This window comes from Bactrocera neohumeralis, chromosome 2 (assembly GCF_024586455.1).
Source record: "Bactrocera neohumeralis isolate Rockhampton chromosome 2, APGP_CSIRO_Bneo_wtdbg2-racon-allhic-juicebox.fasta_v2, whole genome shotgun sequence".
Lineage (NCBI taxonomy): Eukaryota > Metazoa > Arthropoda > Insecta > Diptera > Tephritidae > Bactrocera > Bactrocera neohumeralis.
The window spans coordinates 11322833-11347566 of NC_065919.1; the positions used below are offsets into that span (position 1 = coordinate 11322833).

The following is a 24734-nucleotide window of genomic DNA, read 5'->3' on the forward strand; positions in this document are numbered from 1 at the left end:
ATACAAAGTTTGCCGCGAAGTTTGTAATACCCAGGAAAGAAGCATAAAAGCATAAAGAGCTGAGTCGCATGCCTCAGTTTTTGAGATATCGATCGAACATTTTTCACATGTCCTTTTCTCACCAAGACGCTTTTCATTTGTTGCTACGGCTCATATCAGAGCACTATGGCATATGGCTGCCATATAAACTGAACGATCGGAATCAAGTACTTGTATGGCAACCTTTGTTATTTGACCAGATATCTTCACGAAATTCGGCATGGATTAGTGTCTAAAGCAACGCTTCAATCTCCAAAGAAATTCTTCAGATCGGACTACTATAGCATATAGCTGTCATACAAACTGACCAATCAAAATATACTACTTATATGGAAAACTTTTGTATCTGTGAAGGGTATTGAAGTTTTTTCTTGTTTCTTATTTATTATTTATTTTCGCTCATTACATTACAAATAGCAAAACAATCTTCAAGAACTTTACTATGGTAATATTAATGTAATATTCACATATGCAAATAATACTATAAAACAATCAAACTTTATAACCCTATCATAAAAGTATCTCAGCTTTCAATCTCTTACTGCGATTCATCCTGATTTGTCGCGGTCTTGCTGTGTGCTTTTTAGTGTTTCATTTTTTTTTTTTTTTGCTTTTTTTTGTTCTTTTGTCAACCAGTTCGTTTATTTGTACGCACTCGTTGCACTCGTACTCGTCGAGTGAATACCGCTATTGTTGTTGATTCACCAAATGTACGCATGAATGTTGCTTAGCATGTGCCAACCAGGTTTGGTGGCTAGATCTAACCAAGCAAACAGCCGCAAATCGAGTCATTGAGATCGTTGCGAAGTTTTAAATCTCGTGCCGTCTACAAGCCAACCATCAGATGAAATTCTCATCTCGTCGTGCGTTGACGCCTTCAGTAGTAGTTGCCTTGCGAAAATTAAATAGTTATCGATTTAAAAAAAAAAAAAAATTCTACGAAACTGTTCATTGTGGAAGAAAAAATTTGTGATTGTTGTGTAATTTATACGGCGGCCTCGTAAAATAGCAAGTAAAAAAAAGAAAAAATACCAAAAGGAAACTCGCACTGAAGACAAAAGAGAGCATAAATATTTTTTGCTGTGATTTTTCGTTTATTAAGCAAGTGAAGATGTGGAAATTAGCAATTTACTTCGCCGCATTTCAATTAATATTCGCACAGAAAAGTGATATACGTAAGTTGTAATGTTTGTGTGTGTGAGCATGGACAGCAGATTTTACTAATTAAGTGATTTACAAAAGGACAATATGAAAAACAGCACAAGTGGTTGTTTGTATCTCGAAAAATTACGAAAATTGTCATTTAAAATCCAACCTAAAAGTAGAAGTAGAATTTATATATCAAACAATGGCACCTACATATGTACATATGTGTATATCGTCACCTAAAATGCAAAAAAGCTTAACATTACTTTTCATAAGTTTACAGGCGAAGGTAAAACTATTTAATAGAAATCACTCATACTGAAGCAAAATATGAGTTTCGGTTACAAAATGGTTATATATGGGTTATAACATATTGAAACAAAACTTGAGTTCTGGTTACAAAATGGTTATGAATTGGTTATTATAAAAATTTAAAATTTTTTTTAGATGATGCACTGTTTTTATTTTAGCTGACGATATACATATATGTTTGATAATATTAATTTTTCGAAATGTCGGAAAATATGATTATGAAATTAAATAATAAACCGCCTACCTACCTCTTTTAAAAATATATTTTATTATTAGGTTTTAGTTACGAAGGAATCGGATGAAAAAGACTTGTTATAGTACATATATAGGAAAATGAGACATTAAAACCAAAAAATCCAACCAAATCAAAAAATAGTGTCTACAATAGCTCTGCCAATCTGATTGATTTTATGAAATGTTTTTTTTTTGGGCAAAAATAATATTTCGCTGCTGCTCGATGGAAATAAAAATCGTGTCGCTGTTTGTTACAAAGATATTGCAGTTTTCACAGAGCCATATTAAGCGGAATGGGTTCAACGTATATTTTTCTCTCTAAAGGGAAATGTTAACTGCTTTAAACTTTAAGAGATAATAAGAAGAGTATAAAAATATAAAAGATCTTTATCGAGTTTGTATGGCAACTACATACATGTTATAGAGATCCAATCTTCGTGAAGGTGCTTTGTCATACAAAAAAATTTTCCACATAGGGACTTGAGTTTGATCGGTCAATTTGTATGGCAAGTTTGTGCTATTGGGATCCGATCTGAATAATATATTCAGAGATTAAAAAGTAGTCCTGGAAAGCAATCTGTACAAAATTTCGTGAAGGTACTTTGTCATACAAAAAAGTTTTCCACATAGGGACTTGAGTTTGATCGGTCAGTTTGTTTGGCAACTATATGCTATAGTGATCCGGTCTGAATAATATATTCAGAGATTAAAAAATAATTTTGGAAAGTAATCTGTGCCAAATTTCGTGAAGGTACTTTGCCATACAAAAAAGTTTTCCAAATAAGGACTTGAGTTTGATCGGTCAGTTTGTATGGCAAGTTTGTGCTATTGGGATCCGATCTGAATAATATATTCAGAGATTAAAAAGTAGTCTTGGAAAGTAATCTGTACAAGATTTCGTGAAGGTACTTTGTCATATAAAAAAGTTTTCCATATAGAGACTTAAGTTTGATCGGTCAGTTTGTTTGGCAACTATATGCTATAGTGATCCGGTCTGAACGAAATATTCAGAGACTAAAAAGTAATCTTGGAAAGTAGTTTGTGCAAAATTTCGTGAACGTATCTTGGCAAACAAAAAAGTTTTCCAAATAAGGACTTGATATTAAACGGTTAGTTTGTATGGCAACTATATGCTATAGTGGGCCGATATCGACGATTCCGACAAATGAGCAGCTTCTTGGGCAGAAAACGTCATGTGCAAAATTTCAGTTTTACATCTGGCAAATTGTATGTATATCAGGATATAAGAAATGTTGATCAGTCTAAGCTTACTTCGTATCTTCATAATACCTGCATATGTTCATTCCATGGATATCCAGTATATTGTGCAAGTGTGTGTAACAAATATGTATGCATAAACGTTTCTGTTGCAAGAAATATGTTCATATGTATCGCTGTTGCATGTACATACATATGTATAAAATAGTTGGAAAAAAATTAGAACTGAAAATTTCGAAATTTATACGAATATACCGAGAACAAGGTTTCCAAAATTGGCTGCAATGCGTTTGCAAGTATGTGTGAAATGCAACCTTGATAAAATACATTTTTGTATAATATATGGTTGCTTGCCTAATTCTGGTTCTATTATGCATTGTGGACTAACACATACATGCATAATAGAAATACTACTTTCAGAAAACTCAATTCTTGTCCGATCTTTTTTCGTATTTCAAAAACAGCATTTATTTATTACAACAACAAGCGGTGCATGAATTCACTTTTAATTATTTATTGTAAAGATATGAATATTCATATCTTCATTCTCACAAGGTTTGTGGCGGTTAGAAATACTTACGTATATGTAGGCTCGCAGCATAAACAGAGACGGTTAATTGTTACTTCAAGATATATTACTTAAAAAAACAGAATTTGCGAAATCGCTATGAATATTTTTATTTAAGGTTTTAATATATGCGAATATGAAATAAAAATAAAATTAAGTATATGTTGACCTAGTAAAATGTTAGAAGAAAACATCGGTTACTTAAAAAAAATTGGCACGAAGGACATATCGTTAGAATACGTCTGCATTAACCTAACCTAACTTTACTTGACCTTACTTGACTTAATCTAACCTCACTTAGATTACACTAACAATATAATTACTTCAATAGAAATTTAAATTTGAAACAAATGTGAAAAAAATCACAAAACAAATCAATTATAGTTTCGAAAACAAAAATATCAATTTGTGGTTCATACTAATTGATACAATTCAAATGGTGAAGACATATCTATAAGTATAAAGACATATTTATATATGTATACTATATAAATATATAAACAAACAAAATTTCAAGTTGAAGGTCTTTCAACGGTGGCTGCTTCCAAACGCCGCTAGCTAAATAGATAGGTAAACAAGGAAAAGAAACACCAAAACTTAATTAATGTATTTGTACCGAAATCCACATTTAGTTTTATTTTTTTTTTACCACTAGAAGACCGGAAACAAAAGCACGCATAATAAATGATATTTAAATACAATGCCGTTAAGTGATTTGTTTGCCAGACACTCGGCAATATAGCGCAGCGAAATAGATTCAATGCTATATTAATTTTGTCAGCTGCGCATGCGTTGTCGCTTAGCGTCAGCTGAAGCTTGCAGATCGTAATTAGCATAATCAACGGCCAAAGTGGACAGTTTAACAATTAGTGGACACATTCATGTATGTGTATATGTATTTCTGATATGTGTACGCAATTGTAAGCATTTAGTGTTTGCCTGTTAAAAAATGTAGTCGTTATGTTTGCACGAAAGTACAACGAACCTTTTGCATGTTGGCTGGTGGAGCGGTGTTTTTATACTCTGCTTATATTAAGTTTGGCATCAAGTTTGTAAAAAACAGCAGGAAACATCGTAGACCCTAAAAAGTATATGGTACATAAATGATAAGCGTGACGAGCTTTATATACGCAAACTAGTCCCTTAGTTATTGAGATCTCGATCTCGAAATTTGGTATAGATTATTGCATAATATAGCGCTACAAACTCTGAGTATATCGTTTAGATCGGAGCTCTATAGCATATAGCTGCCATACAAACTGATCGGCCAAAATCAAGTCTTTGTATGAAAAACTTGTTTATTTAACGAGATATCTTCAAGAAATCTAGTACAGATTATTGTATAATATTGCGCTACAGCCTCTGAAAATTTTGTTCAGATCGGACCACTATAGCATATAGCTGCCATACAAACCCATCGGTCAAAATTTATTTCTTGTATGGAAAACTTTTTCATTTGACAAGATATCTCCAAGAAATCTAACAGAGATTATTGTATAATATAGCTCTACAGTCTCTGAAAAGTTTGTTCAGATCGGACCTCTATAGCATGTAGCTGCCATACAAACCCATCGGTCAAAATCAAGTTCTTTTATGGAAAACTTTTTCATTTGACAAGATATCTCCAAGAAATCTAACAGAGATTATTGTATAAGATAGCACTAGAATCTGCGAATATATTATTCAGATCGGACCGATATAGTGCACAGCTGCCATACAAATTGATCGGTCAAAATCAAGTACTTGTATGAAAACTTTTTTATTTTACAGGATATTTTCACGAAAGTTGGTATATATTATTCTCCAAGGCAACGCTATAATCTCCGAACAAATTGTTCAAATCGGACTACTAAATCATATACATATGTAGCTGCCATACAAAGTGACCAGAATAAAAATTAAAAAATTTTTTTATATGTAAAAATTTGCTATAATTTGCTATAGCCTGGGGGTAACCGAATTATTTCAATTTAAGCAAACAAGTTTTTTGATCAACTTTTGACCTACCTATCATTATTACATAACTGAATACATATAATTATTCTGATATGAACGAAACTAGTACTTAAATAAAGTATTGTATTATTTTGCATTTAATATGTACCCTAATACATACTAAACTACTATATTTTTACCATAAAGCAACTAATATTTTGTGCTTGACTTTTTTCTGCGAATTGTCAGACTTTGGTCACATAAAAAAGTTATGTACTTATGTATGTGTGTGTTTTTATGGTGATAATAGCTCTTAATACCATACTCGGACTACATTCAACTTTTAAGCTGACTTAGTTTAATTATTTTTGTTGTTGTATTAGCATAATTTAAAGATAATTCATTTGCATTTATTCACAGCCGAGTATATCAAACAATGTCGACGAGGTGACCCGCAATTAATCGAGTGCTTTAAAGGTTCATTGGAGCATTTGAGGCCGTATTTGTCGCGAGGCATTCCTGAAATCGAGGTGCGTAAAACTGTGCTTTATTAAAAGCGAATAAAAAAAAATTAAAAAAAAATTCTAAAAAAATTCTAAAAAAAAATTCTAAAAAAATTCTAAAAAAAAATTCTAAAAAAAATTCCAAAAAAAAAATTCTAAAAAAAATTCCAAAAAAAATTTTCTAAAAAAAATTCTGAAAAAAATAAAGTACGTTTTATAGCAACGTTCCATTATTTTTATTTAATGCAAAAAATAAAATTCAAACTTACAATAAATTTTCTTCGAGTTTCATTCAAATATCGATTATTATGCAAAACTCTTGCAATATTAATTTTTTTTGTTTGGAAAAAAACTCCATACATTTTAATGCATCAAAGTTTTGTATGCCACTAACGGCAGTTGCACACCCGTGGCACATATACACATGCCTTCCAGCAAGCAAAAATTTAAAAAAGCAATAAAGTAAAATTGTGTGTGCACACTGCCGTTTGTATTATTGACACACAAACGCAAACAACTTATTCCGCTCGCCCAGTCAGGCGGAAAGGAAATTATGCAACTCTCTTGAGTGGCTAGGGAAATGCAAAAAAACAACAACACACAAACAAAGTGACTAAATAATTGCTGACTGTGGGCTAAAGCCAGCAAATGCAACTGCCTGCTTGTTTGCACAGACGATTGCACACTTGAACGGCGTTTATGGTGGCGTCATCGTCATCGCAAGCGATATTTCATTTATTTACTTTGATGCCATTTTTTTCTACACTAAATCATCGCATTCGCACACTGTACCTTTTTCCAGAAATTGTTGAGTGATTTCGTTTGCTTTCATAATACCGGTTTTTCCAGTAACACCGTTCGCAGCTATGCAATTTACACGCTTGCACGCTTGCAATGTTGCAAGCGCAATTTCTTTAGTTGCAGTTTTTTTGTTGCACATCGGCTTTTTTTGCACCGCCGTCGGTCATGAAAATGATGCCAATGAATTGTCACTCTTGTGTCGCGCAGGAAAATGGTATTGTACGGTGTACTCGGATTTGAGTAACGGTAATTTTGTTGTTAAATATATTACACAACTATTTATACAACTAAAGGGTGATCCATTTCGTGGTTCACTACTTTAAAAAAAAAAACACAAACTTCAAATTTAATGGGAAATGTTTATTATTATTCGAAAGAACAATCTTTGGAATTATTTTTTGAAGCTTATCTCTCTCAAATGTTGGCCGCGGATATGTTTCAGATGATCCATCAATTGAGTTCAATTTTCGATGACTCGTTCGAGCATTTCGACTGATAACTGTCGAATGACACGCGTGATGTTTCGCTCCAAGGCTTGAAACTATGCGGGATTGTCCGGTGTGTAACGGTGTGATATCACACGACCTTGGTGACCAATCGACTGGCCCAAAACGTGAAATTATCTGCTCACCGAAGTGCTCCCTCAATAAATCCATTGATTGATGCGATGTGTTGGGAAGTGGCGTTGTCTTGTTGAAACCAAATGTCGCCGAGATCACGAGCTTCAATTTCAGGCATCAAATAGTCGGTTATCATGGCGCAATAACGGTCGCCATTGACAGTTACGTTCTCACCGGTATCATTTTTGAAGAAATATCGACCGTTGATTCCACCGCCCCACAAACCACACCAAACCGTTTTTTTTCTCCATAAAATGGCAGCTCTTGGATCTCTTTTGGTTGCTCTTCGTTCCAAATGTGACAAGTTTGCTTGTTTACAAACCCATTTAGCCAGAAATGGGCCTCATCGCTGAATAAATTTTGTTTCGAAAACATCGGATCTTCTTGGAACTTTTCAAGAGCCCATAGAGCTAAGTGTTGTCGCATGGGGAGGTCAAAAGGCTCCAGTTCTTGCACAAGCTGTATTTTGTATGCTTTCAATTTAAGATCTTGACTTAAAATGCACCAAGTTGTTCCATTCGTCAATCCGAGTTACTGCGAGCGGCGCCGAATCGACTCTTTACGGTCTTCGTGTACACTCTCAGTTACGGCTGATATATTTTCTTCACTGGGTACTGGACCTGGTCTATTCGGTCGAATATTATCCTGAATGAATGCTGGGTCTCAAGATGGGTTATGGTGTTGCGAATAGTACGCTCAGTAGGCCGATTATGTTTGCGATGTCGATTGCGATGTCAAGTGGTTGCAGGTTGAGTAAGTGCCGTTTTTCTATGAGACTTTTCTGTACACCAAAGCACCTTAATTCGGTATTTGAAAATAATTTTATCGACAAAAATTTAATTGTTTTATAATTCGCCCATGTGTCACCTGTTATCAAGTAGCTTCTAAGAGATCTATTAAAAATACAAAAACTAAAGCTTAAATATTGTATTTTACCTCTAAATTGCAGCTACCTTCAGTCGAACCGTTCAAAATGGATGCGCTTGCTTTACAACTCACCGACGGACCACAAGGCTATAAAATTACATTGAAGAATCTCGAAGTATTGGGCGCCAGCAACTTTCAGGTGAAATCGATGAAGCTAAGTGAAGGCGATGAACCGTTCAAAGCGCGCATTGCCATGCCCAAATTGAATATCGAAGCGAAGTACACAAGCTCGGGTGTGTTGCTTATCATACCAGCGTCCGGTGGTGGCGATTTCCATGCCACTTTTGGTAAGGAAAAATATGCCATAAAAGAACTATAACTTTAAGGTTATGTAATTTTTGTTTTTATATTATGCAGAGGGTGTTGTTGCTGACATCACCGGCAAAGTGTCGTCAAATGAAAAGGCCGGTCGCTCATATCTGCATGTGGATTCGCTTAGTCTGGTGTTAAATGTGAAGGATGTGAACATGAACATTTCGGGCGCCTTCAATAACAATCGAATTTTGCGTAAGTATTGCTTAACACCTTCGAATTCTGTTTCGTCTAATATTTATGTTTTCAACTTTATATAATACTATGCAGTTGAGGCCACAAATTTGTTCCTGCGTGAGAACTCTCGTGTCGTTTTGGAGGCCATGCAAACGCAGCTGCAAAAGAAATTGGCGCAAGAGTTTGGCAAACTCGCCAATCAACTGCTGAAGAACGTGCCCAAGGACTTATTCTATGTGGACTAAAGTTGTTGTGATTCTGTACTATCTTTGCAGTGAAATTAGTAATACAAACCATAACTTACACCAGTTCAACGGATGTCTCTTATAAAACGTCTAGTATTAGCCATATTCGGCCTCTATACAGCATTAGCATTAGCATTGATGCTCGAGAAAATCATCGCTTAGCGAAAAGCTTAATACAATACCTGCAAATTACAAAAATACTCGTACAACTCACCCATATCTTATCTCCATATTTGCACATAATTATGGTATTGGTAACCATTAAATTTTTACTGCAGACTTATCGCCTATTAATCTTTGAAAATGTTTTCATGTAAATAGTTTTTTAGATTTTAACTTTAAATATTTATAAGTTTAACGCCTAGAGCTTTTTTACTAAATTAGCATTTATCAGTATGAGTTTAAAATAAACTTCATAAAACTGTTAAAATAAAGTTATGTTGAATTTTCAATTTTTTAGTTCAACCATATATTTAGGCTTGCCAAATTAAATATAAGAGATCAATTGAAAAGTCTACGGCCTGCCATAGTAAAGGACATTTTTTGGCAAAATTCGCTTCTTTTTTCATAGTTCCCTTCACGGATGATACACTGATTACGGCGACTCTCCAACGTTTCGATACCATTTTTGTGGTACGATTTGCTCTTCGCTTCAAAGTAGGCCTCAGTTTCGGTGATCACTTCATTCGACGCAAATTTCTTTTCAGCGAGCATTCTTTTGAGATTTTAGCAACAGCAAATAGTCGCTGGAAGCTAGATCTGGAAAATATGGTGAATGCGAAAGCAATTCGAAGTTGAGTTCATGGATTGTTGCCATCGTTTGTACTGACTTGTGACACGGTCGTTTTTTGCCGCTTTCTTCCTCCAAACGCTCCAATAATGCTATCTTATGGTCGCTCTTTCTTTCTTTTTCAAGATAGTCAATAAAAATTTTTCCATGTACATCCGAAAGTACAGATACCATAACCTTGCTAGTCGACTGTTGCATAATTCCACGCCCTGAAGCAGGTTCATCGTGTGTGTAGTTCAATCGAGTGCTTGTCGATTGAACTTCGGAGTAAAATTATGCAGCCATGTTTGATTCATTGTCACATATCGACGGAAAACTCGGGTTTATTACGGTTAAACACTTCCAAACAAACCAAAAATGAGCTCACGCGACTCCCACTTTGCACAGAGTTTTCTTATACCCAAATATCTTTAGAGTTCCTACTATCTCGATCAACTTTACTTAATGGTCATCTAAAATTATTTTGTGGACTTTTTTGATGTTTTCGTCGGTAAAAACCTCTTTTGGGGGTTGACTGACATATCAATCCCGCTGCAGTATCTGGAAATTCGTCATCAAGCCAAGTTTTTGCTTCAACTTTATTTATACCCTTCGCGAAATTCTTTTGCGTCTATAAGTGATGATAGAAGGAGAAGTTGTCGAACTAAATCAGCTATAAAAACTGCTCGCGATTGCATATGCAGAAATCTCCTTAGAATATCAATGGACCAGATCAATGGCAATCCCTCCAGGACTGAAGAGGTGGAAAAAGCTCTAAATTGAGCAGAATTAAACAATGGATTCCGCAGGGTGGTGTCCTCTCCCCACTATTGCTTAACTTCTATATCTCGAAACTCCCACAGCTACCTGAGGGAGTTTCTATAACCTCGTACGCTGATGACTGCACGATATTGACGTCGGGCAATGTAATCGATTGCATGTGTTCAAAGATAAACGGCTATCTTTCCTTTCTCGCTGCCTCTATGCTCGGTACTTAACTCTCTCCCACACTAAATCCACAGCGACCATATTTGCAAACTGGGCGAAGAAGTACAGACTTAACCTTAATATTGCATTCGATTATAGGTGTGACTTTTGACAGACTGTGCTCCTTCACTCCTCACACGACCGCTATTATCGCCAAAGTATACAAGGCTATAAGCCGGGCGGTCCTTAACTACGTCGCACCAATATGGTCGCCTGAATGTAGTGAAATGCAGACGAGGAAGCTTCAAACCTATCAAAATACTGCACTTCGGACTCCAACAGAATGCATCTTGATGTTTCCTATCCAACAACTGCATAATGAAATCCTCTCCAGGCAGTTCCTGCTGCAATGCCTCTGCAGAAATCATACTTGAAGTCACCTGCTTGGAGCCGAACCGTGTCCTAGGAAGATCAAGAGGTCATTCCTCAACTACGTTGACGACATCAGACAATATGTCGACCAGACTTCGGACACAACAAACTTCCGCACTGACCGCCATTCACAGTGGAGCCATCAGCACCTTCAACGACTTCCTTCCAGTGAATGGCGTACTCGGAGTCAAACCACCACCCATTGGAAACGAAGAGCTCGAGTTAGCCTTGCGCAGCTCCGTTCTGGATACTGTAGCATGTTAAACTTCTACCTATTCAGAGTAGACCCCGACATATCCAATATATCGCACTTGTTACGTTAAAGTGTAACAACTCAAAATTTCCAAATTTTAGTTTTTTGCAAGAAAATAATGTGCAGTGGTCATCTCTACCCACTGTAAAAATCGTTCAGTGATTTGTCTAGTCTTTCGTTAAAAAAACCGTTATGACTCTCTCTTTGTTTTCAGAATGACTTCTTTCGACTCAACAGTTTTTCGTCTCTACTGAAAATGTTCAAATTTTGAGTTGTTACACTTTAACGTAACAAGTGCGATATGTTCTGCCTGCAATGAGTCTCCGCCTCCTCTTTGCATGCCTCCCCCAACCCCACTCATCTGACACTCCTCTCCCTTTGGTCCCAAAGCACGTTTCTTGGGCCTTCCGTTGGATGACGTCGACGGCAACTTAGCTAATCCTTACCATCCTAACGGGGAGTAGTTATCCGCTAAAACAACAACAACAATCAATGGCAAAGCTTATTCGATATAATCTCCACATGAAAGCATACAGTGGATCAACTGGTCATCTTCTGGCAACTCACTTGAAGCAAATCAAGCTGAACAGATACCATCGGTATACCATTTTTACTGATAAAAAAATTTCACAAATATACTCAGAGGTCAATGTTTTTCGACATCGGTTGAAGCGTTCAAAAGGCATGTTTTGGAAGTACCTCAATCGGAGTAGCAAACGTGTTTCGGAACTTAATGGAGTATATTTTGGAAAACAATAAAGCGATTTTCGAGGATTTAAAATTGTTTTTGCTCTCGAATCCCGAAATATAAAAAGCAACCCACGTATTATTGCTAAAATGAAAATGCACCTATTTTTTCTTTTCTAATAATTTTATTATTATTCAATATTGAAATAGTTAGTTACACAAGTCATTTTGTATACAATTTATTTTCTTTTAATTTTCTTTTTTTCATTCGACCTTTTTAGATTTACTGTATTTGAATTTCAATGCGATCTTTATGCGCTCTAACTGAATTGATCGTCGTGAACTTTGCACTCGCATGTAATTTTATATTTATTTTTATTTATTTTTTATTAGAGTATAATTTACTTGTAGGGTATATAAATTTAGTTCTCCTGCTGCTTGCTTACACGCCGTTTATCTGTATTTATTTCATATTTATAACTACCGTGTTACATACATACAATTAGTTTATACGGAATTATTATATATATGTATATATATTATATATATATGTATATATGTACATATATTATATATGTATATATATATATATATATATATATAATAGTTGTTTCTGTGTGTCTGTATATATATATGTATATGTAAGAGCATTAGTAAGCTTATTTATATATTTACGAGTGATTTTATTTCAGCACAAATGAGCTACATACATCAGTCGAAATCTGCACTGATTGCTAACACGGTAAAATTAACGGAATTTATTTATTTAATTTTACATAAATTGCAATCAGCGTTTGCCCTTCATACTATTTTCATTTGTTTCAGGAAATTGTGAATTTTTCTAACGTAATATTACACTAAAGTGGCATTTCTAACAACAACAATGAAGTTGGTGAAATTATAGAAATTAGTTTTAGAAATGAAATTTACGTTGTTTTAAATTACAAATATACATAAATACAATGGTACATATGTACATACTTACTGCATGGGTAAGTAAGCACGTTTTTATGACTACAAAATATACAATTCATAATTCGTTGGTGCTCCATCAACACATTAGGGTGTGTTTAATAGGTAATTACAAAAGTTGTTACGGTGTTTATTGAATTTATTTTTAGTTTTAGCAGTTTAAAATATTTTATTAGTTAGTTTACTTTTACATATTTGTTTTTAATATAATATATATTTACGCATCTGTGTCTGTATGTGTTGTAATTTAGCTTTTAATTTTTTCGGACTCATTAATAATTTCTTTTAAATAGTTTTTATTATTTATTATGAGTGTTATTTCATATATCATTATATATGTATGTATATGTGTGTATATATTTTTGTCTTGCGCAGCGATTTACTTTTCTCGATTTTTATTAAAAATTTTCGTTTCCTCTAATTAAGATTTAAACTTTGTTTTCTTTGCTCTTTATGTGGCATATGCCATATATGATTCTGAAAACCTGACGAAAGCAGACCTTACGTGGAAATGGTTAAAAAATGACTAGTTATTACCATAGAAATTTACTGAAAATTTATAAAACACATCTTTACACGTTTTATTGAACAAAAAAAGTAAGTTTGCAAAATAAAATTAATTTATATCAATTTATTGTCGTCATAATCGTCCTATCAGATCAACAATGGAGCGTCTAGTGGAAAAATTTGAAAAGAAATGCCCGTAGTTTCCAGAATATTGCTGCGGCTAGCGCATCAATTGAGGAAGACCCAAATCAGTCTCTCACACGTCGTTCTCAAGCGTTGAGCATCTCTGTGATGACGTTGTGGCGAATTTTGCGAAAAATGCTTGGCCTACATCCTTACAAGATCAAATTGGCACAAGAACTGAAGCCGCTTGACCACCAGAATCGTCATATGTTTGTGAATTGGGCTGAGCAACAACTTGAAAATGATCCGAATTTTCATCGAAAAATCATGTTCAACTATATGGCTTCTCTTTGGCTGTATGGCTTCGTCAATAAACAAAATATGCGTTATTGTTCAGGCAGCAATCCACATGTACTCCATGTGTCACCATTGCATCCCGAAAAAATTACGGTTTGGTGCGATTTATGGGCCGGCGGCGTCATTGGGCCGTACTTCTTCCGTAATGATCAAGACCGTCACGTTACTGTGAATGGGAATCGCTACCGCTCGGTCGTACGATTTGACGCCGTTAGACTATTTCCTGTGGGGCTACGTCAAATCTATGGTCTAAGCCAACAAGCCAGCGACGATTGATGAACTTCGTACGGATATCGAACGTGAAATTGCAGCAGTATCGGCCGATTTATGCTTGAAAACCGTCGAAAATTGGGTTCAGCGTCTGGACTTCTGCAAGCGTGCCCGTGGTGGCCATGCAAAAGAAATCCAGTTCCATACATAATGGCATCGAATGTACTTTCACAGGATTAAAGAATTTCATTGAAATTCCAAACCGTTTTTCTTTACTTTTGCAGCGCTCTTTTTGAAAAACACCGTTAGTTTTTAATTCTTGCAAGCAAAAAACTGGTTCAAGTTGGTTACGTCTGATAAGTACGTCATAATCTTTGATGCGGCGAAGCAAACTTCTTTCTGTGAGAACATGAAGAACTCTTATGTGAAGTTTCAAAATTAATCCTATGCGTTTTTGAATAGTGCCGTTAAACAAATTTAATATTTCAGCAATCGAGTTGTTGTTTGACGATAATTAACGAAAACGAAAATTAAGGGAATCTACACTTATTTAGGGTGGAGCAGCCATACAGTGTGCTGAGGAATGTATCGGGTTTTCCAATAGGGATGATATGATATCTAAGTGTCGCCATGCTGTGTAATTTTTTTTTCATTGTATTCAGTAACATCTTCATTTTCACCATGGAGAGATATGCGCAAGAACAACGTCTACAAATTATTCAATATTAATATCAAAATAATCGTACTCCAATTGCAACTTTTCGTGCGGTTTTGCCATTTTCGACCGTAATAATCGTCCACCAGTCCTCGCTATTCATCGAATTGCTGAACATTTCAAGTGTACATTTTCTTTACATAATGTTCAAGTGCCAATAAGACAAAGAACCGCTCGAAGTATTGAAAATATTGCTGCCGTTCAGGCAAGTGTTGCTGAAGATCGCAATTTGTCGGTTAAAAGACGTTCGTAAGAATTGGGACCGTCTCAAATCACAACCTGGCGGATTTTGAGAAAGATTTTGGGCTTTCATCCGCAAGAAATTGTTCTCACTCAAGAACTAAAGCCATTCGACGACCGTAAACGTCGTGAATTTACTGATTTTGCCTTGGAATAACTTGAAAATGATAACGATTTTTTTAAGAAAATCATCTTCTCCAATGAGGCTCACTTTCATCTGCGTGGTGCGGTAAAGAAACAAAACTGTCGATTCTGGCGCGAAGAAAATCCACACATTATTCATGAACAACCCTTACATTCACCTAAATTGACAGCTTGGGGTGGTTTTTGGTCTGGTGTAGTCATCGGTCCATACTTCTTTCTAAATGAAGCTGGTGACATCGTTACTAACAATAGAGAGCGGTTTAGATCGATGATAACCAACTTTTTGTGGCCGCAATTGGAAGAAGTTGATCTCTTGAGAACATCTGGTTCAAACAAGACGGTGCTTCGTACCACACAGCACGTAAAACAACCGAATTATTGCGAGAAAAGTTTGGAGATTCGTTTATTTCAAGAAATTGTGACATTGCATGGTCTCCAAAAGTTGTGATTTAACACCATTAGTCAACTTCTTGTGAGGTTATTTGATGTCATGGGTATTTGGCAATAAACCAGACTCCCTTCAAGCTTTAGTAGTCAATATTGAACGTGCTATTCATGACTGCGACTTGATTTAGAGGAAAAATATTCATCGAATTCGTTCATAAAAAGGAAGATTGTTATGATGTTATATCCAGAACTTAATTGTATCGATTGTACTGCACATTAAATAAACACATTAAAAATAAGTTTTTTTTTTTGAAGACATCATATCACCATTTTTGGAAAACGCTCTATTTGTACAAATAGGACATAAGTATTTATGTTGTTATCCTTAATCTTGGGTCATTGTTAATCATATTGTTTTGCTTAAAAAAGAAAAGTATTTATGAAAAAATGTGAAGATTTCAACTTGAATATTAGCTTGAGAAAATTTGGCAGCATAATCCAGCAACCTAAACTAATTTCTTTCGAGTCCAGCTTGTTTTAGTGACAGGCCTGCTTCGCCTCTTTTACTTCGGAATTTTACGTTCGGTGACAGTTTAGCTCATATATTTTTATCATCCTTATGTTTAGTGTTCATGTGGTTATTTCTGCAATGCAACTGTATATAATGCCATTTATGTTAATATGTTTGTATGTATGTATGTCTGCTGCTTACACATTTAGTTTCTTATGACGAAATTTTCTTAATAATTCTGTCTTACTCGTCAATGTTTTAAAAAACTGCTTTAAAATGTCCACTCGCCACTACGTAATGTATATTTCATGCATGTATGTATGTATGTATAGCCATCACACATTTATTTTCTTCTTCAATGGATTTTCGCTTGCCGGTAAGGAAGCTCTGAATTTGACAATTTTTACAATAAAAACCTGTTTGCCATTATTACAGCGATTATTTCAATCAGCTTATTTGATTTATAATTTTTCTATTATTTCTTTTTTTTTAAGTTTCACTTATGTCTGTATGTATGCGTCTTCAACTGTTGGGCAGTTTCTAGATTACTATGAGTTTTACTGTTATTTATAAGTTGTGTGTTTTTTAAAACCTGCGCCACTTCCCCAACTGCTTGTTGTTTTGAAAAAATGTTGCACATTCCATAAAACCTACGAGTACAAAGTACCGTTACCAATTGCTGGTGTTTTATAAAAAATAGCTCTTCATTAACTTTGACTTTGTAGAAAAACTCGAAATCTTCTTTAAGTGATATTATTCTGATTAATATTTTTCAGCTAGACCGTTATTTATTATCTTTGTTATCTATCATTTCTATGTAAGTGCTTATGTACTTGTATGTATATGCCTTCATTTTATACAATTTACAAAAAAAAAATCGCGATTCCGTTTATGTTCACGTAACGCGTTTGCATACAAAATATTTATGTACTCTGTATGTACATTATTGTGCACGCATATGTACATACAATACATACTATACTTGATTTACATATGAACTGTATATGTATAGCTACAATGCAAATGCATCTTCAATTATGATTATACTCAGTTATATCATTAAACTCGCATTTTTACTACTTCTTATCATTTATTACATTTTATATAAAATAAATATTTGAATATACATACATAAGTCCGTTATGTAGTCGTACATTTTTTTCTCTAATTTTTATAAGGGCTTTAATAGTTTAATTTTGATTTTCTGTTTGTATTTAAGTTGACTTTTTATATTTTTATATGAATTTGTTTCAATGAATTAATTAAGGAAAATTAATAAAAATTTACTAATTAAAAAAAAGTAGTTTAAATTAATTAATTTAAGCAAAATTCATAAAAAAATTACTTATTAAATAAGATTAATTTTAATTAATCAATTTACAAAAACAATATACTAATTATATAAAATTTTATTTAATTAATTCATTTAAAAACTCATTAAAATTAATTCATTATTTAAGTAAATTGAGTAACTAAAATTAATGAATTAAATAAGTCAAATTAAAAAAAAAATGTAATAAAAATCAACCTCTTAAGTAAAAGTTATATTAATAACATTTAATAAATTAATAAATAATAATTTACTAATTTCGATAAAATCCATTACATATGTTATTTAATTAATTTAGCTTAAACTCATAATTAAGTTGATGAAGTGATTAAATTAATTAAATAAAATTGTAGTATGAATTAAATAATTAAAGAAAAATAATATAAATTTAGTTTATTTATTTCAAAAGACTACTTAGAGTTAATTAATTAAGTAAGTAAATTTAATTAATTAAATATATTTTATTAAGTCAAATCAACTTAGTTAATTAATTAATTTAATAAAATTATGATTAAAATTAATAAAGTAGATAAAATTATTATTTAATTAATTTAGTTTAGTTAAAAAATTAAGATTAATTAATTAAAAATATTTTTTATAATTAACTATAATAAAAAAATATTTTTATAATTAATCTTATATTATGATTAGTTAATTAAAAGTAATTAATTATTTTATTCAATTAATTAATTAACTAAGTTAATTATAATGAATTTTTTGAATTAATTAACCTTAATTTTTTAACTAATTATTTAATAATTAATTTCACTGGATTTTATTAAGAAAATTCATTATTTAAATAACTAACACAATATGAATTCAAAAATTATTGCAGTACTTGCTAATTATAATGAAGCAGTTGACTTTGTATGAGAATGGCTTTGTTATAATTGATTAATTAAGTAAGTAAAATTATGAATTGTAATGAGGTTTACCTAAATTATTTAAAATTATTAATTAATTAATCTAAGTTTTTTTAATTAAATTAATTAAAAATAATTAATAAAATAAGTAGTAATTAAAAACAATTAATTTTATTGGATTTCATACAGAAACTTCATTGTTCAAATATAATTAAAAGAATATGAATTCTGTATTTACTTTAGGAACAGTTAATAATAATTAAAAGTTGGCTTTGTATAAGAATGATTTTTTCAATTACTTAATTAAGTGAGTCAAATTATTAATTGTAATGAGTTTTGCTTAAATTATATTAAATAATTTTACTTATACCAATTTATTTAATAAATTAATTTTTTCTCTTTAAATAATTTATTAAGCAACTAAAATAAAGGATTGAATTTATTAATTACTTACTTAATTAATTAAGTAAAACTAGTTATCATAATTAAAAAATATTTACGAATTATTTAATACCTTTACATTTTAGTAAATTAATTAAAAAAGTTACTAATTTGACAGGATGTAACAAAGTATATTTATTATATAAATTCAATTAGCAGAATTTGAATTCAATATTTAATGCAAAAGTCGCAATTAATAATGAAACAGTTGACTAATTAAATAGTTTTAATTTTAATTAAATTAAATTAATTTTAATTAATTTTAACAAAACAAAACAAATTTTTTTAAGTAAGTGAAAATTTTATATTTAAATAAATAAATTTACTTATTTTCTTATTACTTAAATATGTATGTATATTAATAACTTTAATATCTTAATTAACATAAGGAAAATGTACTTACTTAATATTATAAACGAATTAATTAATTTATTTACTTATTTCCTAATTAACTACAGTAATTAATCTAATTAGTTAATTAACTAACTAATTAAGTAAAATTAATGTATTTAATTATTTAATTAAATTAATAATTCTACTACATTAATTAATGTAATTAATTAATTTAATAACTAATTAAGTAAAATTAGTTTAATTTATTAAGTAATTAATTAAGATTTAAGTAAAATCAATTAAATAAAATAATTTTTAATTAATTCATTAATTTTAATTCTTGAAATAAGTTAATTAAAATTGTTTTAATTTCATTTCAAGAAAATGCATTACCTAAGTATAATTAACACAATTTGAATTCAATGTTTACTGCAGAAATTGCAAAAAACAGTGAAACAGTAGCTGTCTTTGTCCTCGACTGCTTTTTGACAATATGTTGCCTTTCCACGAAATTGCTGCTATAGTGTTTTACGTGAATTTGATTTGCCATAATGAAATACATACCTATTCTTATATTTATTAAATTAAAATTTTAAGTAAAATGTTTCCACAAATATTTAAGAAAAAATGAGCTCTCCTTGAAATGCTATGTAATTCCATTCTAGAATTTAATGTACACTTCATTTTAAGGTTATGTGTCCAGGTTGCTTGCTATAAAATGCTGATTTATATAAATTGTGTTATTTTAGATTTTATACAAAAGATTCCGTCACTTGACGCTTCTAGTATTTTTTCGCGCTTTTCCGTAAGGCTATGACCAATAACCATGTCCAATTTCTCACCGCTAAATTCGAATATTTACCTGTGACTATGAGAGGTTATAGCTATTTTCGAATATTAATCGCAACACTGAATCTGATTAGAAACTCTCAGTAAGAAATTACCAATATTTACCTAAAATTGATAAGCTGAGACAGGGTCAAAAATACTGAGTATAATCGGTTTTATTGCCGGCAACCATAACAAAAGAATAGGATCAACAGGGAAACACAGTTTTCTGTGGCCATAAAATAGCTGTACTTCACTTAATGAATGCTCTCATTCATTGAAACTCATGAGAGTTGACACATTTTACTTCAATTTAAGTGCTCATTTCTACAGTTTTGACATTTCACGAAGTATAAAAATTTGTTACAACGGCGTAAGCTACGATCGATTTTCATAATACCACTCAGTTCAAATTTGTTGGAACATTATTTAGGGACTCTCTGTATCGTCTCCTACTACTCCCTTAAACAATTTCAGCAGTGGTGCCTGGTAAACGTACTCGCACTACTTCACATGATAACTCCTCATTCATTATTCAATCGTGCAGACGTTTGATTTGCTATCATTTTACATTGCAACGATTCCTTCACACTTTCGAGAAAAGTGCTACGGGTATAAAAACAACAGTAACAAGAAACAACGTCAACCTCGGTTGCACGGAAGCTAGAATACCCTTCACAAGCAAAAAAATTTCCCATACAAGATTAATTAATTTCGATCGTTCAGTTTGTATGGCCGCTACATACATATATGATATAGTGGTCCGATCTGGAAAAATTTTTCATTTTGTATCATTGCTTTGGAGAACAATCCCTGCCAAATTTCATAAAGATATATCGGTAACCAAAAAATTTTCCTATACAAGAACTCAATTTTGATCGTTCAGTTTGTATGGCAGCTACATACATATATGATATAGTGGTCCAATTTCAGCTATTTCAACAAATGAACAGCTTTTTTGTGAGTAAAGCACTTTTGTAAAATTTCAAGTTGATATCTCAACAAATACGGACCTAATTAGCATACATATATACAGCGGACGAACAGAGAGACAGGCATAACTAAATCGAGTCATCTCGTCGCCGACGTTTCCTTTCGGCTGTTACCAACTTCCTGTTAAAAATAATATACCCTGTAGAGGTTATAAAAGCGCCAAATATAAACGCTGCCCCCCAAAGCGTCGCTCGTAGCCACTAAAGAAGTGTTAATCCTGCAAAAATCATAAAGGCTAAATCACCAATGCGAAAGATATCCAATGGGAAACAATAAAAATTTGCAAGTTTTTTCTTTTTCTCAAATTTCTTTTAAATATATTTGTGTTTTACATAAAATTACAATTACAATTTCTTTGTTTATATGTATTTTGAAAAAAATAATTAATATGTATGTATGTATGCATGTGTAAGAATGAACAAGTTTCATAGCGAAGTATGTATGTATGTATGACATTTGTAGATAGGTAGTTCGGTAGTAGATTTGGTTGGTAGACGTGTCTATATACATACATATGCATGTATGTATATATAAATGTCACACCGCTAACTTATGCACATAAACATAATAGTAATTTAACAGCAATATAATTAATAATAATAATAATTAAAATATTTAGAAACATGAAATGCGTAAAATTAGAAATACCTAAAAATAGGCGTGGTGGTTGCATTGGTTGGTTGGTTTACATAAAAGTCAAATGTTCGCTTGTTTTTCCTTAGTTAAATAAAGTTATATAAGAAGAAATACTACAAAGTAATGACATAGTTTACATACAAATATTTAAATGATATATTTGCTTAGTTACGCTTGCACATTTCTAGGTGTTTTGCGTTGTTTATATGTATGTATATGTATAGGTATGTAAATAAAAAAAATGAATTAAACAATAATGATACTCATAATGAATTGACCTTATGTTTCGCTTAAAATATTGTACGCATGTGCATGTACATATATATATATATATATATATATTTGCCGTTATGCACGCATTTAAAACTACTAATGCATTTCGCTTTTACTTTATTCATGAAAACTCAAATTGGTATGCAAGTAGATGTACAATGTATATGTATGTGTAGGTATGTACCATAAAGGTGGCTCACACAGTGTATGTAGATATAAACAAGCTCATTAGCAGAATGAATTCGCCATTTGTGGATTGTGGGCATGGTTGCTTTTTACATTTTTTTCCTTTTTACAAATAACACAATTTTCGCTGCTTTGCGGCGCAGCTTAAAATACAAATTTTTACAGCTTTTCTTGTTTACATAATTTTTCGTTTTCGTTTTTGTTTTTGTTTTTGTTTTTTCTTATCTTTTTTGTTTGGCTTTGATCATTTCGATGCAAATCAAGTTGAGGCAAAAATTACAATTTCACTTTATTACAAAAATATTATACAAATACAAATACAGTTAGTAAGTGAATTAGGATTGGTAGATATACATTACATTACATACAAATACAATACATTTTACAATTTCGTACATTTTGCGGTACTTGTTGTTGTTCTTTGTTACAAAATTGTACATTTACAAATAATTTCGACTATTTTTTATAAATATCTAAACAAATTTTTACGAAAATACTAGAAATACGAAATAATTATTACTTAAAACGTACATACACATTTTTATGGGTATTATATTCAACAGACGCAGTTAAATATGTTTAAAGGTTGTTGTTGTTGTTTTAGTTGTTGTTGAAGCAGCAGTAAATATTCCTTAAGTAATTTCGAGGTAATGAAAATTTAAAAATCACCACAGAGCATTTGGCACATACACACAAGTAAAGGTATAGGAAAATTTTGAGTTTATAAAAAAATATTATTAAAAACAATACTACAAAAAATATTTTATATTACATTATAAAAAAATATTACAAAAAACTAAATATTTTTACAAAAAAATTTTTTTTTGCAAACAGATTTGATTACAAAAAAAAAAATATTACGAAAACTATTACAAAACAGATAATAAAAAAAAATTTACAAAAATAATATTACTAAAAAAATAAATATTTTTACAAAAAAAAATTATTGCATTTGATTAGAAAAAAAATATTACAAAAAAGGTTATAAAAAAATATTTTTACAAAAAACGTACATATGTTTTGTTGCAAATAAAAATTTTATTACAAAAAATAGTACAAAAAAATAATAATAAAAAAATAAAAATAAAAACATAATATAGTTAAAGAAAATTGAAAAAAAATGTACAAAAAAAAATGTAAAAAGTGATATTATTACATAAAAATATATTTTTACAAATAAAGTACATATTGCTGCAATTAAAAATTTTACTCCAAAAAAAATGGTTCAAAGAGAATTTACAAAAAAAATATACAAAAAAAATTTACAAAAAAGGAAATACTTTTACAAATGAAAATAGTGTTACAAAAAAATATTATTGCTAAAAACAAAAATATTAATACAATTACAAAAGAATATTTGTACAAAAAAAAGCAATTATAAATTATATTATAGAAAATTGAATAACTTCTCGAGCATAATTTTACATTTATAAAACACATAGACAATTCGTGCCTTTTTATTATACATATTATTAAGATCACTGAAGAAGTATTATTATTAAATTCAGAATAATTTTCAAATAAAAATTCACACTTTTTGTAAAGTAAAAAAAAATAAACATTTATATTATCATTTTAATTTTTTTTTATGAAATGTGTTCACTTCGACGTCAATAAAATGTGTGTGTGTGTATTAGCCACTGTTTTCGGCGATTTTTTAACTGTTTGGTTTCATTTAGGGGCATTTTCTTTTCGCATATAACAGTAAATTTGCGCAGAAATTACATATTGTAGACATGATGTTCGACATTTTTTAAATGGTTTTCGAAATGGGTTTCAGTATAGGTAAATAAAAAAGAAAAAAAGGAATATGTAACCAATTTGTAAAGTTTGAAGTTTACCGTAATTTAAGCTTTAATTGCTGTTTTTAAAATAAAATTTAAAGTTAAATGCTTGCTTTTCAGTTAATTTAGGCTTTTTTAGTTTTAAAAATAAATGTTTTTAAATAAATTGTTTCAAAATCAGATTTTTAAAATTAAAATTTTTTAAAATAAAACTTTTTAAAATACTTTTTTCAATAATTTTTTTAAAACAAAATTTTGTAATTAAAATTTTTTTATATCAATGTGTTTTTAATATGTTTTTAATATGTTTTTAAGATATTTTTTTTTAAATAAAATTTTCAAAATCAATTTTTTTAAATTAATTAATTTTAAATTAAAATTTTTAAAATACTTTGTTTATTATAATTTTTAACACAAAATTTTTTCAAATTAAAATTTCTTAAATAAATTTTTTGAAACCAAATTTTTTAAAATAATTTTTTTTAATAAAATTCAAAAATGTTTTTCTTCATATTTATTTTGTTGTTATCTACATAAAGCAAACTTTTATATAATTTCTGCACCTTATGCACCTTTTGTATCTGAAACGCAATTGCAATTTTATTGTTGTTGTAGCTACTTGCATAAGTGTGTATGTACTTTATATATGCATATGTGTATACATAATTAAAGACTTTCGCTACAATATAGCTATTTGCTTGCTCGCTTGCTAGTTAGTCTATTTAAGTGTGCTTATTAGCATTTACTTGCGTTTTTTGCTTCATTATTACTTTTACTACATTTTATGCATTTTACT

The 24734-nt window shown here is 31.0% G+C and overlaps 2 protein-coding genes across 2 annotated transcripts in view; one reads left to right on the forward strand and one right to left on the reverse strand.

Moving 5' to 3' along the window:
• The window catches only part of LOC126751442 (protein takeout), a 67251-nt gene that overhangs the window by 38743 nt on the left and 3774 nt on the right, over nucleotides 1-24734 (reverse strand). The gene's annotated exons all lie outside the window — the stretch shown is intronic.
• Nucleotides 868-9471, forward strand: LOC126751443 (uncharacterized). Its single transcript, XM_050461713.1, has 5 exons — nucleotides 868-1214; nucleotides 5873-5982; nucleotides 8326-8590; nucleotides 8661-8810; nucleotides 8886-9471. The coding sequence occupies exons 1-5, from the start codon at nucleotides 1151-1153 to the stop codon at nucleotides 9035-9037; spliced, it is 741 nt and encodes a 246-aa protein (XP_050317670.1). The 5' UTR covers nucleotides 868-1150; the 3' UTR covers nucleotides 9038-9471.